Here is a 13588-nt window from a genome sequence, read left to right as displayed (position 1 = left end):
GCCACTAAATTAGTGGTCATCTGTTACACACAAAAGAAAACTAATACGGTCCCCATCCCCACTCCACTGCCCTCTCCTCCCCTTAAGATTCTCCACTAGGCAAACTGGAAGGGGCTTCAGAACCAAGTAACACGTGTTGGGCAGGAGGTACTGTCCAGCCCTTGGAAGGCTGTCTCTCACTCTTCATAATGACCTGGTGAGGTAGATATTACAATCCCACTGTTACAAGGCAGGTACTCAAGGTCCAAAGAGGTTAATAAATGTGCTGGGAATCAGACAGCCAGTAAGTGGGGCAGCAGGGATTCAAGCCCAGGTCTTTGAACTCGGAGAAGTATCTAGACTGGACAGTGGTGGTTAAAGGGTTTTTTCTACAGTAGATACTAAGATTTACTGATTAGAATTCTTCAGCTTTCATAAAGACACCATTTTTCCCAAACACTTCATACCAGGTCCCCTGCACAGAGACTAAGACAGGTTGCACCAAACCTATGGCATCCTGAAATTGCACATAATGTGACCCAGAGTTGGCATCCTGAAATTGCATGCAATGAATAAGGAGCCCACCAGGTGAGTTAGTTTTCAAAATGCTTGCACAAGCAGGTACCCATTTGAGCCTCTTGACAATACAGTGAAGCAGTCAGCAGAGCACATATCACCCTCATTCACCAACAAGGAACACGGAACTGTCCACCATCAATGGCCCTAATGAATGAGGCAGCCGAGTCCAACTCCCGTGTGCCTGGCCCCAAAGCCTCTGCTGCTCCCAGGCTGCTGCTCTCCCCCCGTTGGCTCCAGAAACCCACCTCTCTTCACCCAGCCTCAGGCTGAGAACCTCTGCGGGAGGGAGGGGTCACAGAAGTCCTTCTGCAGAGACACGGTGCTCCCACCCCCACCTTCAGCAGCATCACTGAGCCCATCACTGCCTCGGCGGCCAGCACCCCAGCCCTTCCTCACGGCCGATGAAAACGTCATTTGTTTTAACAGCTTGCTATGCCTGATAGCGAAGGAACTCTTTGTCTTCTCTACCACGGTCAAATAACCATCATTTCAAAATTCATTTTCCTGGGGTTCTGAAAGGAATCGTTTATACTTGCACAGTCCTAGTCACTAAAGGTAAACCTAAGATAAATCCCTAATTACAGGAATAGTTATTTATGTCTGAGAGGAGATCATCTCCTTCCTAAGCCTTAGTGTGTCAAAGCACACGGTGGGGCCCCTTCCTCGATATTTTGTCCCAGAAACCACAGGAAGGAACAGCACTGAAGGCTATTAAACACCCTTCTGTATCAGGCCCTCCCCACACTGTACTGCACGGCCCCCGTGTGTGTTCTTAGCCGTGGACAAACAGCCTCTTTCGGGGGCTTTTGTTGACAAGCTCGTCTCCTTCCACCACACGGGCTGTACCCAGCTGGCAGGTGACACTCCTGATTTCTCACTGCATCCCCAGCACCTTGGACAGTGCACACAGCGCTGCTCAGAGCCTTACGAGAAAGGCTGCTGGATACTTCAGGAACATCATCTCACTTGACCCTCAGAAGAATCCTCCCAGTGAGCTTCTGGCGCCCGATCTCTGTAGACGGCACAACTGCAGCCCAGGGAGGCCCGCGGCAGCCCAAGGCCATCTGACAGCTCCGGCCTGGCCAGGCCACCAAGCCTCCTCCGGGGCAGCTGTCGACCTGGGCAAGAAGCCCGGCTCCACCACCAAGTCCTAGCGCAAATTATGCTCAGGACGTGCACAGCCATCACCTCGGCGCGGAGTTTAACTCGGACGACAGAGATGCTAGCAACACACAGATGGAAAGACTGGTCAATTATTCCAAGTTGGCGTGGAAAATGGTCTCAGGAACTGCCCTCAAGGGTTTCTTCTTCTCTAATATTCTGTGCCCCGTGCTGTGATAACTCCCCCAGTTATAAGATTCATTTATAGAGATTGGGACTCTAGGTTAAAGACATGCGATTCTTCAAAGTTCCAGGCAGGTCCTCGCTGATGAGTCTGCTGCTAAAAAGATATCAGAAGCCCCGAATGTAAGTTACACGTTCGTACCCATGGGTCTTCAACAAACAGCATGCATTTCGGCTGAAGTTTCTGTTATATCCCCCAAAATCTTGCGTCATCCACTGAATTTATCCCCAGCCCAGATGAACAGGTGCTCCTCACTGTGATGAGGAGCCGTACTTAAAGGAAAAGGCCCCTGGGCTTTGAGTCACAAACCATGGACACAGCCTGAGCTCTGTCCTGACTAGCTCCCTGACCCAGGGCAGGAATTCACAGCCTGAGCTCTGTCCTGACTAGCTCCCTGACCCAGGGCAGGAATTCACAGCCTGAGCTCTGTCCTGACTAGCTCCCTGACCCAGGGCAGGAACTTACAATCACTCGGTCTTAATTTTCTCATCTGTAAGTTGGGAACACAACCCTTGCAGCATCACACGGTCGTGAGAATCACGGGGTAAGGTGGAAGCCCTCTGCAGCAAATGCAGGGTATTCTCCTCATAAAAGGAAGCCTCAGCAGTTTCTAAAGACCAGAGAGGAAGAAAAGGCCAGCTCCACGGGCAGTGACCCTGCAGCCACACTGTGCCAGGCTCGGGGCCCACGTTCTGCTTAACGCTGTCTCTGTCTCCGAGTTCCTCATAAGTGTTGAACAAGGGGGCCCCACAGATCATGCAGCTGGTCCTGAGAAGGAGTCTCACTCTTCCAGTCCCCCAGATCGCCTCTGGAAGTTTCTCTAAACAAAATGGGTGAAAGTTTCCTAAAATGTCCTTTAGGGGAGAAAGCTTATCATCAACCCTAACGAGACCCAAAAAGACCGGCCAGAGACTCCTAGAAGGTCCAAGAGACGAGCCTCATTAACTCTGTAATGACAGGTCCAGGTCCACCCAGGGGAAAAGGGGCCCAGAAAGTGACCTGCCCACCATCGAGAAACAGTGAGACTCGGACTGGAACAAGCCCCCCCCCCCACCTCCAAAGAGATCAAAGGAGGCACCCGCGCTGGCAGACGCGCGCTGCTCACCAGCATGCGCTGGAGCGGGTCCGGGACCCGCCCTCCCTGCTCAACCACGATGTCCCCCCGGCTCCCCTGCTCCCAGACCCCACAGCACGCTCTCCAGAGCAGAGAAGCAGTAGGGAGGCTGGGGCTGTCTTTCAAAATCGACAGACTGAAACGAGAATGTCAAAGACTTGCCTTCACACCAGAGTGCCTGCGGGCCTGCCCCCCTGACAACAGGAAACAGCTGCAGCTGGTCACTCGCTCGTTTTCACGGACATTTACTGCTCGTCCTTTGCTGGACCACGGAGAGGGGGCCGCTGCCACCACCGCAGCCCAGGCTGCCACAGCTGTGGTCACCCTGCACCACCGCCACCGCCACCACCCAGGGGACCCCCAGGAGCGGAATGGCCCCTGCCCTCCTGCACCTTCACCCCTAATGGCACCGGGGAGACCCTAATGGCAGCCGGCTGGCAGGAAAGTCAGGGAAATGTTCGGCCCAAGCAGCGCAGGGGGAATGGCGGGTAGGGGCCAGAGGACTAAGAGGCAGTACCTGACCTCCGATATACATCTGTGTACACTGGTTTTTTTCACCCCTTACAACGCCTGACAAGTGATAGGGGCAGCCAGACCTACACGACGGATGCGAGAACAAAAGAGCAAAATCATTTCCCAGGATGCAAATGGAAAACGTTCAAACAATATCAGAGAAAGTTCAAAATCCTGTCGTTTTAAATATATTTAGTTACTACTTGTCACTTCCCTCTAACTTCTACCTACACCTCACGACAGCAGGGACCACACCTGCACTTTTCACCGTTAGAACCCACAGGGCTGGGCTGCCACATGCCTGACACACAGGGAAACTCAGGGGGAGTTTACTGATGGATGAGAGAAGGAACCAATGAAGGACTGAAGCAAGAGACACGCACGTGCACACGCACGCACGCACGCATGCACATCGAGGCTGTACGATGCTATATACTTAGGGCTCCTGCTTTCAGAAATGTACCAGAATTCACAATCAGATGCTATTTTTTAAGGGCATCACCCTACATTTCTTCCTGTATTTTCTTGTTTTAACTACAGCCCTCCGAGCCACACCTTAGAAGCCCACCTGCTCCTCAGAGCCAGCTCTGCTTCCTGAGACTCCGGGAGGCCTTCTGAAGTCTCAGCTCGTCCCATGCATATGATCTCCCCAAACTCAACAGGTGAGTCCCAGGTGCTGCTGGCGGCGGACCTAGTTTCAGAGCGCTAGGATATTCAACTTCTCGGGTATTACTGCCTCGCTGTCGAAGCTGACCTGGAGGATGGGGGAGGTGGGCAGCTGTGTGTTGTCACTGACTGGGGCCCATGCCAGGCGTGCTGCACACATCAGGGAAAGCTGGAGGGCCCTGGTTAGAACAGCACACTTGATCTGAAAAGTTGGGAGTTTCTCATTTCTCTGAGTTTGTTTCTTCATCTGGAAAAGGGAGGTAAAAATTACTTCCTCCAAAAATACTACAAAAACTAACTGAGCTAAAACGTGACAGCATTTTACAAAGCACAACTTGAATCAAAGAAATGGTGAGCATTACCAGAAAGCACAGGGTTGTTTTAGCACTCTTACCCTCACTATGCCCTCTGTCTTAGGGAACAGCTTAGAAACACTCATTTTTCAAGGTGTTCAGGTGGTTTAATACTTGTGAATGAGGTTTTTTATGAGATCTTTATAGACTCCAAGAAACTCTCCTGCTGGCGTGAATGTCAGGAATCTCCACCAAGGTTATGGGATGTGCGTCGTGCTTGGCCTTGAGCTCCACGGTACAGGGCAAAGGCTCTGCTGTGGAGTCAGTTACACATCCTGAATCTCAGCTTCCTTGTCTGTAAAATGGGGTCACAGCATCCACCCCACTCCTTCATTCACTCCACACTGTTCTAGCAGGGGGGAGACGGGGAGGATGGGAACATAAACAGAGGGACACATCGAGGTGTTGTGAAGGGCAACCAGCAGTGAGGGGAGAGTGGGGAGAAGCGGCCTGTGAGGTGCGGGTCAGAGGCGGCCTCTCTGAGCGGGGCCCGCAGACTGAGCAAGGTGGGCAGGCGGGTGAGCTCTAGGCAGAGGCGCAGCGAGCAGAGCCCTGAGACTGGAACAAGACAGCATGTCCAAAGAACAGAAAGCGGCCGTGTGGCTGGAGCCAAGGAGCAGGAGTGGAAAGGTGGGAGGTGAGCGGGAAAGGCAGAAGAAGCATGGCTGGCACTGCCAGGAGAGCCCGCCGTCCGGCTACGGGGTGTGACAGGACACGTGCATCCTGGGAAGAAGGGCCTCAGGAAGTCAGGACGCCTTCGCCTACATCAGGGGTAAGAAGTTAAAGGAGGAAAAAAGAAGAGAAAAGGAGAAGCGAGCACTGACTTGCAAAAGCTTCGCAGGTCTTCTACTGAAACTCCAACCAGTGACGGGCCTCTCAATCCTTTAGCTCTGTCACTGCGACTTGCAGGCACCATGATCTCAAAATGCGAGGGGCCCGAGGAGGGGAAAGCTGGCAAGGGCACGGAGGGAGCCCTGGGGTCCGCGGTGAGGAAGGAAAGGAGCGGCCGTGGGCTGGGACGCGGCCGGGGAGCCGAGCACATAGAAAAGCGCGCTGGAGATTCTCAGGAGCGAGCGTTCCCCTCCCAGTCCGCCCCGAGACAAGCTCATCTCTCCCTGCTGAGTCACCAGGCATCTCAGAAGTGGCGATCGTTAGCGCACTACAAAACCAGCGCTGCCGGCGCTCAAAAGGGAAAATGCTACCATGTCCTTATGCCCCAGTCAGTCCTGAACGTAAGTCAACCTTTAATCTCCTTTGATGATTCAGAAGTTACTCCAGGCCTTGGGAAATCACCCTAATCTCCAAGTACCTCTCTTCTGTAGTTTACATAAGTCTCACATAATAGAGGTCTTCTGGTTTCTAGAACTTCCACAAAAACTGTCTTTTACGAAACAGATACCAAAAAGTCAGGTCTATAAGCAATGGCCTGGCTAAGGTAGCAAACTGAATAAAAACCTGTATGAGGGTATATACACACATGCACGAATGAACTGCAATCAAGCCTCATGCTTTAAAATCTAGAAGAGCCACCAGGAGCTGGGCAGCAGAGCACAGCCAGAAAGCCAGGATGAGCGGCCTACCTATTTTCCTGTTCCGCTCTTCCCCACGGTTGTGTGCGATGATCGGTGAGTAGATGAAGGGGCTCTTGGTCGACATGCTCTGGCCCAGCAAGCTTTTCATTTTCTGTGGCCGGAGGCTGGCAGGAAGGTTCAACAGTTTCACACGCCTGTGGTTTCAAAGGGAACAAAAATACTTCAGCTGCTTGTTCGCTTGGGTTCAGCGTAAATACGACCAGATACCAGATGTTAGAATGACAGTAAATCAAGCAGCAGATAAACTGAGGGGAGGAAAAGTACTCAATCTCGCAGGACAAAGCAGAAGAAGGCTGCACACGACCCCTCCAGACCATCCCAGGGAGAGAAGACGTCCACGGCCGGGCAGCAGCCGCACCCCTGGGCCACTGCGCTGGGGCCAGAGGGGCCAGCGGAAGCCTGGACTGCAGCACCTGCCAGCTGCACGCCTCTGGGCACAGGCCCTGCCTCCCCTACACTCAGGCTCCTGGTCTGTAAGATGCAGATACGCGCCCTCCCTCACAGAACCGCTGTGAGGACTCAACAAAGCGCTCTGGGTACCATGCCCACCGCTCAGCAGAAGTTGGTTCCCTCCTCTGCCTCCCCGCTTCCTGAAGGGCAGGCCCGCAGCAAAGAGAAGTGCAGACCTTGACCCGTACGACCCAAAGGTACCACGAGTGAAGGGTAGCAGCACCGTCGGCTTCCATCTGCACAGTCTGTATCTTATTAAATTGCTTTCCCAGCTGTGGATGTCTGCTAATCGATACCCACGCTGGGATCGATCAGCTGGCCAGGGTACCAGGGTACCCAGGGCCTCATTTGTCTCTCCAGCACTGGTGCAATACGTCAAGACAGAGCTCTCGATAAATGTTGCATGAATGAACTCCCCAAAGCTGGATTTCAACCTCAGCTTCTAAATCTTCCAAAACCATATATTTAAGGCTAAGCAGTTTATCCCTAACAGCTGCAAATCCCAGCCCTTTGTGCACATTCAAAAAATACCAGCTGCGCTGCACTGGGACGAGGGTGGGCAAGCCCTTGCACTGGCCGAGGTGCCACGTGTGATGTGCATCTAACACCCACCACGTCCAACCCAGGGGGATCCGCCTGCTCCTGAGAAGCAGCTTCAGCAGACACAGATCTGACTGCAGCCTCAAGGACCTACCAGCGGGGCAGCGGGCACAGATGGCTTCACCGCCCCGCACCTCAACCCTCTCAACTTACGAAATAGGAAAAATAATAGGTACCTGATAATGCTCTGCAGAAGGAGGACACCTCCTTTCCCCGGTTCCATGTTTCCATGAGGAGGGACATCCTTAGGGTAGTGGTCCTAACCTCGCTCTTGCCCACCTTCACTCCTCCCAAGGGAGGTGGTAAATTTGGAAGGAGAACCAGCGCGTGCACCGCTCAGGCCCTGCCGAGAGCACGTATTCAGTCCTGCTCTCTGCACGGACGGAACAGGGCCTGTCCCACGAAAAAGCGTACCGTCACCCGGCTCTGCCAGAGGCTGGGGAACAGGTGGACAGCCCTGAGCCACTGCCATCCACCTGAGACAGATGTTTCTTTCCGCTGATTCCAAACTCAGGCAGAGAAGGGGAGTGGTCTGAAGCAGAGACCTTCGAACCTTCGCAGGGTACTTTGAGGACTGAGTTAATATGCGTCAAGCACCTGTAATAGTGCCTGTCACCTAGCAGGTGCACAAAAGCCTTTCTCTTTCCTCCCTAAAACAACATTCGTTTACAGGCACAGAGAGCCAAGTCCCTGCACAAAGATCACAACACTGCACAGGGACAAAGAAACGAAGCGTTGGTCCCAGTGATGTTGAGAGCAGCTTGGGAACCTTAGACCAGCACCGCCTACTCGAGCCTTTAAGTTTACTCATCTGTAAAATGATCCCATTTTCTTGCAACACAAATAGCATTCTACTCTGTGCCACCATCGCCACCTAAAAATGAGATGTCATCTGTGATTCTAGGAATCATGTACACAGGCACAGAAATTCCAGATCACATAAAAGTTTATTAAAATATGCAGAGGAATTCTGAGGGCGTGGTCAGCCAGAAAAGTAACCCGACAAGCAGTCATGGCATTCATTTATAACTCAAAATCTAGCATCAAATGTCTGTTTATAAAATGCACCCAGAAAAACAATCATTCAAGGCACCTGACCTAAAGGAAATATAATTCATTTAGCATAAATTTCTGCGGAACTAATAATATTATATTTGTTTTATGAAGCTGCCAACAGTAAAGAAGAATTTCAGGGATGAAGTGTCCAAACCAAGGATTATTTTTAGGGATTCCACTTGGAAACAGTTGACATTTTAAAATCTGACTTCTCAGTATACCATGGCTAATTAGGACCATGCAAAGCAGTGGTGGAACACTAATTAGGAAAGTGATATTATACATATTGGTGAGAAGAATGACACAGGAAAAAACAGCTCACTTTTTCTTTCTTGGTTTTTAATTCCTCAACCTTATTCACAGGGGAAACATATCTAAGAACCTCCTGCATATCTCTGCACAGATGGGCAATGGCCAAAGCTGGCCACACCTGTCCACATTTGGAACAACGTGAAGGTCACCCACTGTCCCGAGCCCGGGCATGACGGAGACAGCTGGAGAGGATACACCACGCCAGCCAGGGCAGTAGTGCAAGGCTTCCCGCTCGGACTCCCCAGCGACACCACACATTTCTCATTTTCTTCGAGAAGCTCAGGTTTGAGAAATTCTTAAGGAGGGTGTGGGCCTGGCGATTACACCAAGTGTGACAGAAGATTCAGGACGTGGCTGTGAACCTGGTGAGATCACGGAGCCGCATCCTGGTCGGCATCCGGGAGGCTGGCCTTGCCCTGCTTCACAAACCAAGAAAAACTGCCCTGGTGGCGTGGCCTCTAAGCCCCTTTTTGAATGAACACCTGAAATCCTTCCTCAAATACAATTAACTTAAAAGTTGAAGTTTTAAAAGTACCAAGGCCACTCAAAACGACTCCAAGCTCATCCTGACTGGAGGGTTTCGATCCTTATCAATTAAAGCAGCCTCATCCACCCTGGCTCTCTGCCAGGCTGAAGCTCAAGGTCAGTTCATCAAAGAAACAATCAGTTCATCCCCACCCCACCCCCGCCTCACCCCAAATTAAAGACCCACTGGTTTCCTGTAAATGGCATCTAAACTCTACCTCAATTTCTTCTTTAATAATTCACGACTTGTAGTGTGTGAACACTCTACATGATTATTAGTGGCTTTTGTGTACATTATTGTTTTTGTGAATTCTGTAAGGAGTAACATGAACTTCCCTCTGCTTTAACTCTGGACAGTAGTAACGGATATGGGTTTGGCAGCCTCCTGGCACATGGGATCTTGGCATGTTGACCATCACTGAGTCCCTGGCCCTTAGCATTGAGCCAAGCACATCTTAGGCACTCTACAAATATCTGATTAATTGAATTTTAGAACAGAATTAAAACAGGGATCTATATTGGCCCTTTTTTAAATTAAATTGCATCGTGATTGCTTGACACAATTTTTGGGTGAACCCAGTTCATGCTCCCATGCTACACAGAACAAGTAAATACTTTCCTATAAATTGATGAAAGCCTTTACTGTCAAAAACAAGGAAAGTCCTCACCAGAAAAAAAGCCTCCACTCATCTCTTCCAAAACCAGAAGTATAAATATGAGGCACCACTAACATTAAATTAGCTCATGTCTAACAATTCTATTCAGCAAGTCTGATCATTTACTCATGAATGTGGACATTTTTTCAGGAGCTTCGGTCTTCAAAGCCCTTCCTATAGCTACAGGGGGTGTCTTGCAATGCTTGACTTGAATTTTTTTTTTGAATTAAACTGACTTAAACATTAAGTCCATGTTTTCCAGGCATAGGTCCTTGAAACATTTGGTTAGAACATTAAAATAGTCCCAGACTAGTTTTCTAAGAAAAAACACTGGCCGGGTCCATGGGTACTGTGTCAGCCCTCTCCAGAGACAGATGAGGAACACTGATTGTGTGAGAGAGCAACAATCCCACACGCAGTGTGGACACAACCATTCCACACAAAGTCACACAACACCTACCCTGCTCCAGGTCCTGACTCAACACCAGGAATATGGGTCTGCCACCCTCAGTCAGCATCACAGAGCACCTACCATCGCCCTTTTTTTTCTCCTGAGAATATAACTTTGAATTCTCTGCTGCCTGACTCTTGCCAAAAGCCGACTTACGAGAAATCACCTTCATGAAGGAGTGCTTGATGTATAAACAGTCCATCCATTATGCTACGTATGGCTGGGACAGTCCAGACTGCTGTATTAGAGTGCTCGTCTTAGCTCAGGCTGCTTTAACAGAATACCATAGTCCAGGCATCTTAAACAACAATACTCATTTCTCACAGTCTGGAGGCTGAAGTCTGAGATCAGTGTGCCGGCACGATCGGGTTCTGCTGAGGGCCCTCTCCCTGGCTCACAGACATGGTCACTGTATCCTCATGTGGAGAAGGGAAAGAGCTCTGGTCCCTTCATCTCCTTATAAGGGCACTAATCCCATCATGGGGACCCCATCCTCATGACCCCATCTAAACCTAATCAGCCCCCAAAGGCCCCACCTCCAAATACCATCCCATTGGGGTTAGGTCATTGGCAGATGAATTTTGGGGGGACATATACACACAGTCCACAGCAGAGCTGCATGTTTGGACCACACTGCTCTGTCCTCTGAGAGAGCTGGGTATACTCAACCCCCTCTGGCATCAAGCCTGTAGTCTGCACTGAGGAATGCCACAAACAAAACAACCATGAGAACCTGCTTCAGATTTTTGTAGGGATATTTTTGAGGACGTTATTCAATACGTTCTCTTTAAGAGAACCCACAAGAGGGGTTTCCACAAGCCTCCTTACTGTGAAGAGGTGTATTTCTCCAGTGTGACTGGTTTGTGTCTGCTTATAAGACAGAGAGTCTTGTAACCAATCACATTTCCTCCTATACCCATTGTTAGTTATATTATTGACATATGATTAATAGAATCATGCTTTTCCCCATCTCCAGCCATTATGTAGGACCCTTACTTACCTTTCACTCTGGTGACTTTATTTTTAACATAACATTTCTATGAGCTGCCCCAAATGTTTTATGAAAACGTGGCAAAATGTGTACCTGCATCACAATTACTTGAAACCATTCTGGGGTGAGCCCAGTTCATGCTAGACTAAGATCTGAAGGGCAAGCTTAGTTGTTGATGAGAATAGATGGGAAAGAAGCTTCCTTCCCCTTTCCCTCCCGCCCCAGCAATTCAGCCCTGAGTCCATTAGGGAGGGCAGAGCCAGGTACGCATCTGAGCAGGCGACAGGGCAGAGGGCACGCTGGCCGGAGTGGGGCAAGAGGGGCCTGGGGGGCTGCGGCAGCAGCACAGCATGGCCATCAGAGCTCCCCATGGGGAGGGAGGTCAACCTGATAACCACTGGTAACCAGCAGGGGAACTGACCAAATGAGTAACCATACTGAGGCTAATGGGAGACAGGTTTCCCCCAGTCTGAGAAGGGAGTTACAGATATAAGAAAACCAGAAGGACCCCCTAAGATGTTGGGTGGAATTGGAGGTATCAGTATGAACTCACGGTTTCCAATACGCAAAAACAGATGCAGAAACAACCGTGGACATGAACATGCAGCGAGTAACGTCTGTATATAAGTAGATACTGCCTAGTTCTATCCACTGCGAGCAGCAACACCCCGACGGTAAGGAGCACACACAGCACCCAGATCTTAACTTAAATTCCATCCTCCATTGAAAGAACCAGGGCTCTTGGAAGAAATGGCTAATGCAGAGCTGGGAGCAGGGACTCAGATCTGAGTCCATAACGCCAGCAGAGGCAGTGGAGAGCAAAGGGCACTTGTGGAGGCTCCTGAGAGAAAGAAGCTTCGTCTTTCTCCCACAGGTGTCGCCTCTCTCTTCTCCTGGACGCTGCAGGATGAGGAGCTGCTGCTGCCACCCTGATGCCACCTGGGGCCTGAGACTAAAGCCTCACTGCAGAGGGCACAGCTGAGAGAGGAGAGAAGACAGGTTCTGATAAGGGGCCTGAAGCCTGGCTCCAGCCCTGCCTGAATCCCTCCCCTGGACTTTGTAGGCGTATGCGCCATAAATTCCCTTTTGCGTAAGACAGTCTGGGTCAGGTATTCTGCCAACTGCTATGCAAAGAATTCTGATGGATAGATCTGTTCATTCGCTCAACACACATGAGCACCCAAGGGCTACAAAGACAAAGCCCTCTTCAGGTAGCCCTCAGTCAAAAAGAACAAAGACATATCGTACAATCAAGTTCTGTAAATGAAACAGAAGAAAGACATAAGAGATACTGCTGGCTGGCTAACCCAGCACCATTTCTGACCCCCTTCTCCCTATCCCACCTACATTACAGAGACTGGGAGAGCTAAACATGTGTTTCCTCAGCCTCTCTTACAACTAGCGGTGGCCACGAGATGCACTCCTGGTCAAGGAGACTGGGGCAGAAGCCTACTACGAATCTGTCCAGATCATTTTTGCTTTCCTAGTAAACAAAAGATAGGCTCCCTGGCCCTGCCCCTTCTTCCTTCATCCTGTCTTGGATGTAGATGTGTTATCTGGAGCTGCAGCAGCCATTTGGTCATCAGGAGGTAAAGACAGAGTTGCAGAGAGGCCACCTGTTTCCAAGTTCTTAATAAATAAGAAAAATCACCTCTTATTTGTGATCCACTGCTAGGTTTTCTACTCTTTGCCCTGAAATCATTGGTAATTTATACAAAAGGTGTAATTATTTCTATCTGGGTCGCTCTAGAAAAAGGCTTTATGGAGGAGATAATCCTTGAACTAAATCTTGAAAAATGCCTGAATGTCACCAGGCAGAGCAAGGGAGGGAAAGGCACAGCAAGCAGAAGGCGGAGCCTGAGCAGAGGAACGAAACCCGTCGCACGTTCTGCCTACGCAGTGATTCCAGAAGGCTGTGCAGCGCTGGGGTCCCGGGGAATAAGGAAGGGGCTCACAGTCGGTCCGGAGACAGAGCAGGCCGCAGATGGTCTTGTAAGCCACACGACGCAAGCGAGGTGGAGGCGCTCCCCCGGGCCTGTGCGCAGGGGTGAGCAGTCTAGGGAAGTGGGCCCTACCGGATGCGGGTAAGTGCGAGCGCCACGAGGCCTGGTTGGTCTCCACTGCACAGAGGGCCACGTCTCGGCCATGGCACCGGGCAGACACGGGTTTGCGGGGCTCTGCCGGCAGACAGGCACGTGACCATGGCAGTTCTCCGATGGCCCTGGCCTGATTCTCTGGTCTATAAGACACACTTCACAGGCAATGGCTGCGACTTAACGAGATGACGGACCAGATACACAGCCAACCCAAACCAGGAACTCTTCTAAAGATCTGCATCCCTGATCAGACCAAAGACAGACGCTGGGAGCGAAGCTCACCTTCCGCACCCCGGCCAGCCTGTCCTAC

General features: G+C 50.7%; 1 protein-coding gene across 7 annotated transcripts in view; it reads right to left on the bottom strand.

Annotated features, from left to right (window-relative positions):
* Positions 1–13588, bottom strand: part of TRAPPC9 (trafficking protein particle complex 9) — a 549215-nt gene that overhangs the window by 388100 nt on the left and 147527 nt on the right. For all 7 annotated transcript variants that reach the window (XM_036830233.1, XM_036830236.1, XM_036830234.1 and 4 more), the window contains one exon: positions 6130–6275. In XM_036830233.1, the coding sequence (XP_036686128.1) occupies positions 6130–6275 (146 nt within the window). The remainder of the gene's footprint in view (positions 1–6129; positions 6276–13588) is intronic.

Source organism: Balaenoptera musculus, chromosome 17 (assembly GCF_009873245.2).
Source record: "Balaenoptera musculus isolate JJ_BM4_2016_0621 chromosome 17, mBalMus1.pri.v3, whole genome shotgun sequence".
Lineage (NCBI taxonomy): Eukaryota > Metazoa > Chordata > Mammalia > Artiodactyla > Balaenopteridae > Balaenoptera > Balaenoptera musculus.
This window is presented reverse-complemented; position numbering and strand designations above follow the sequence as displayed.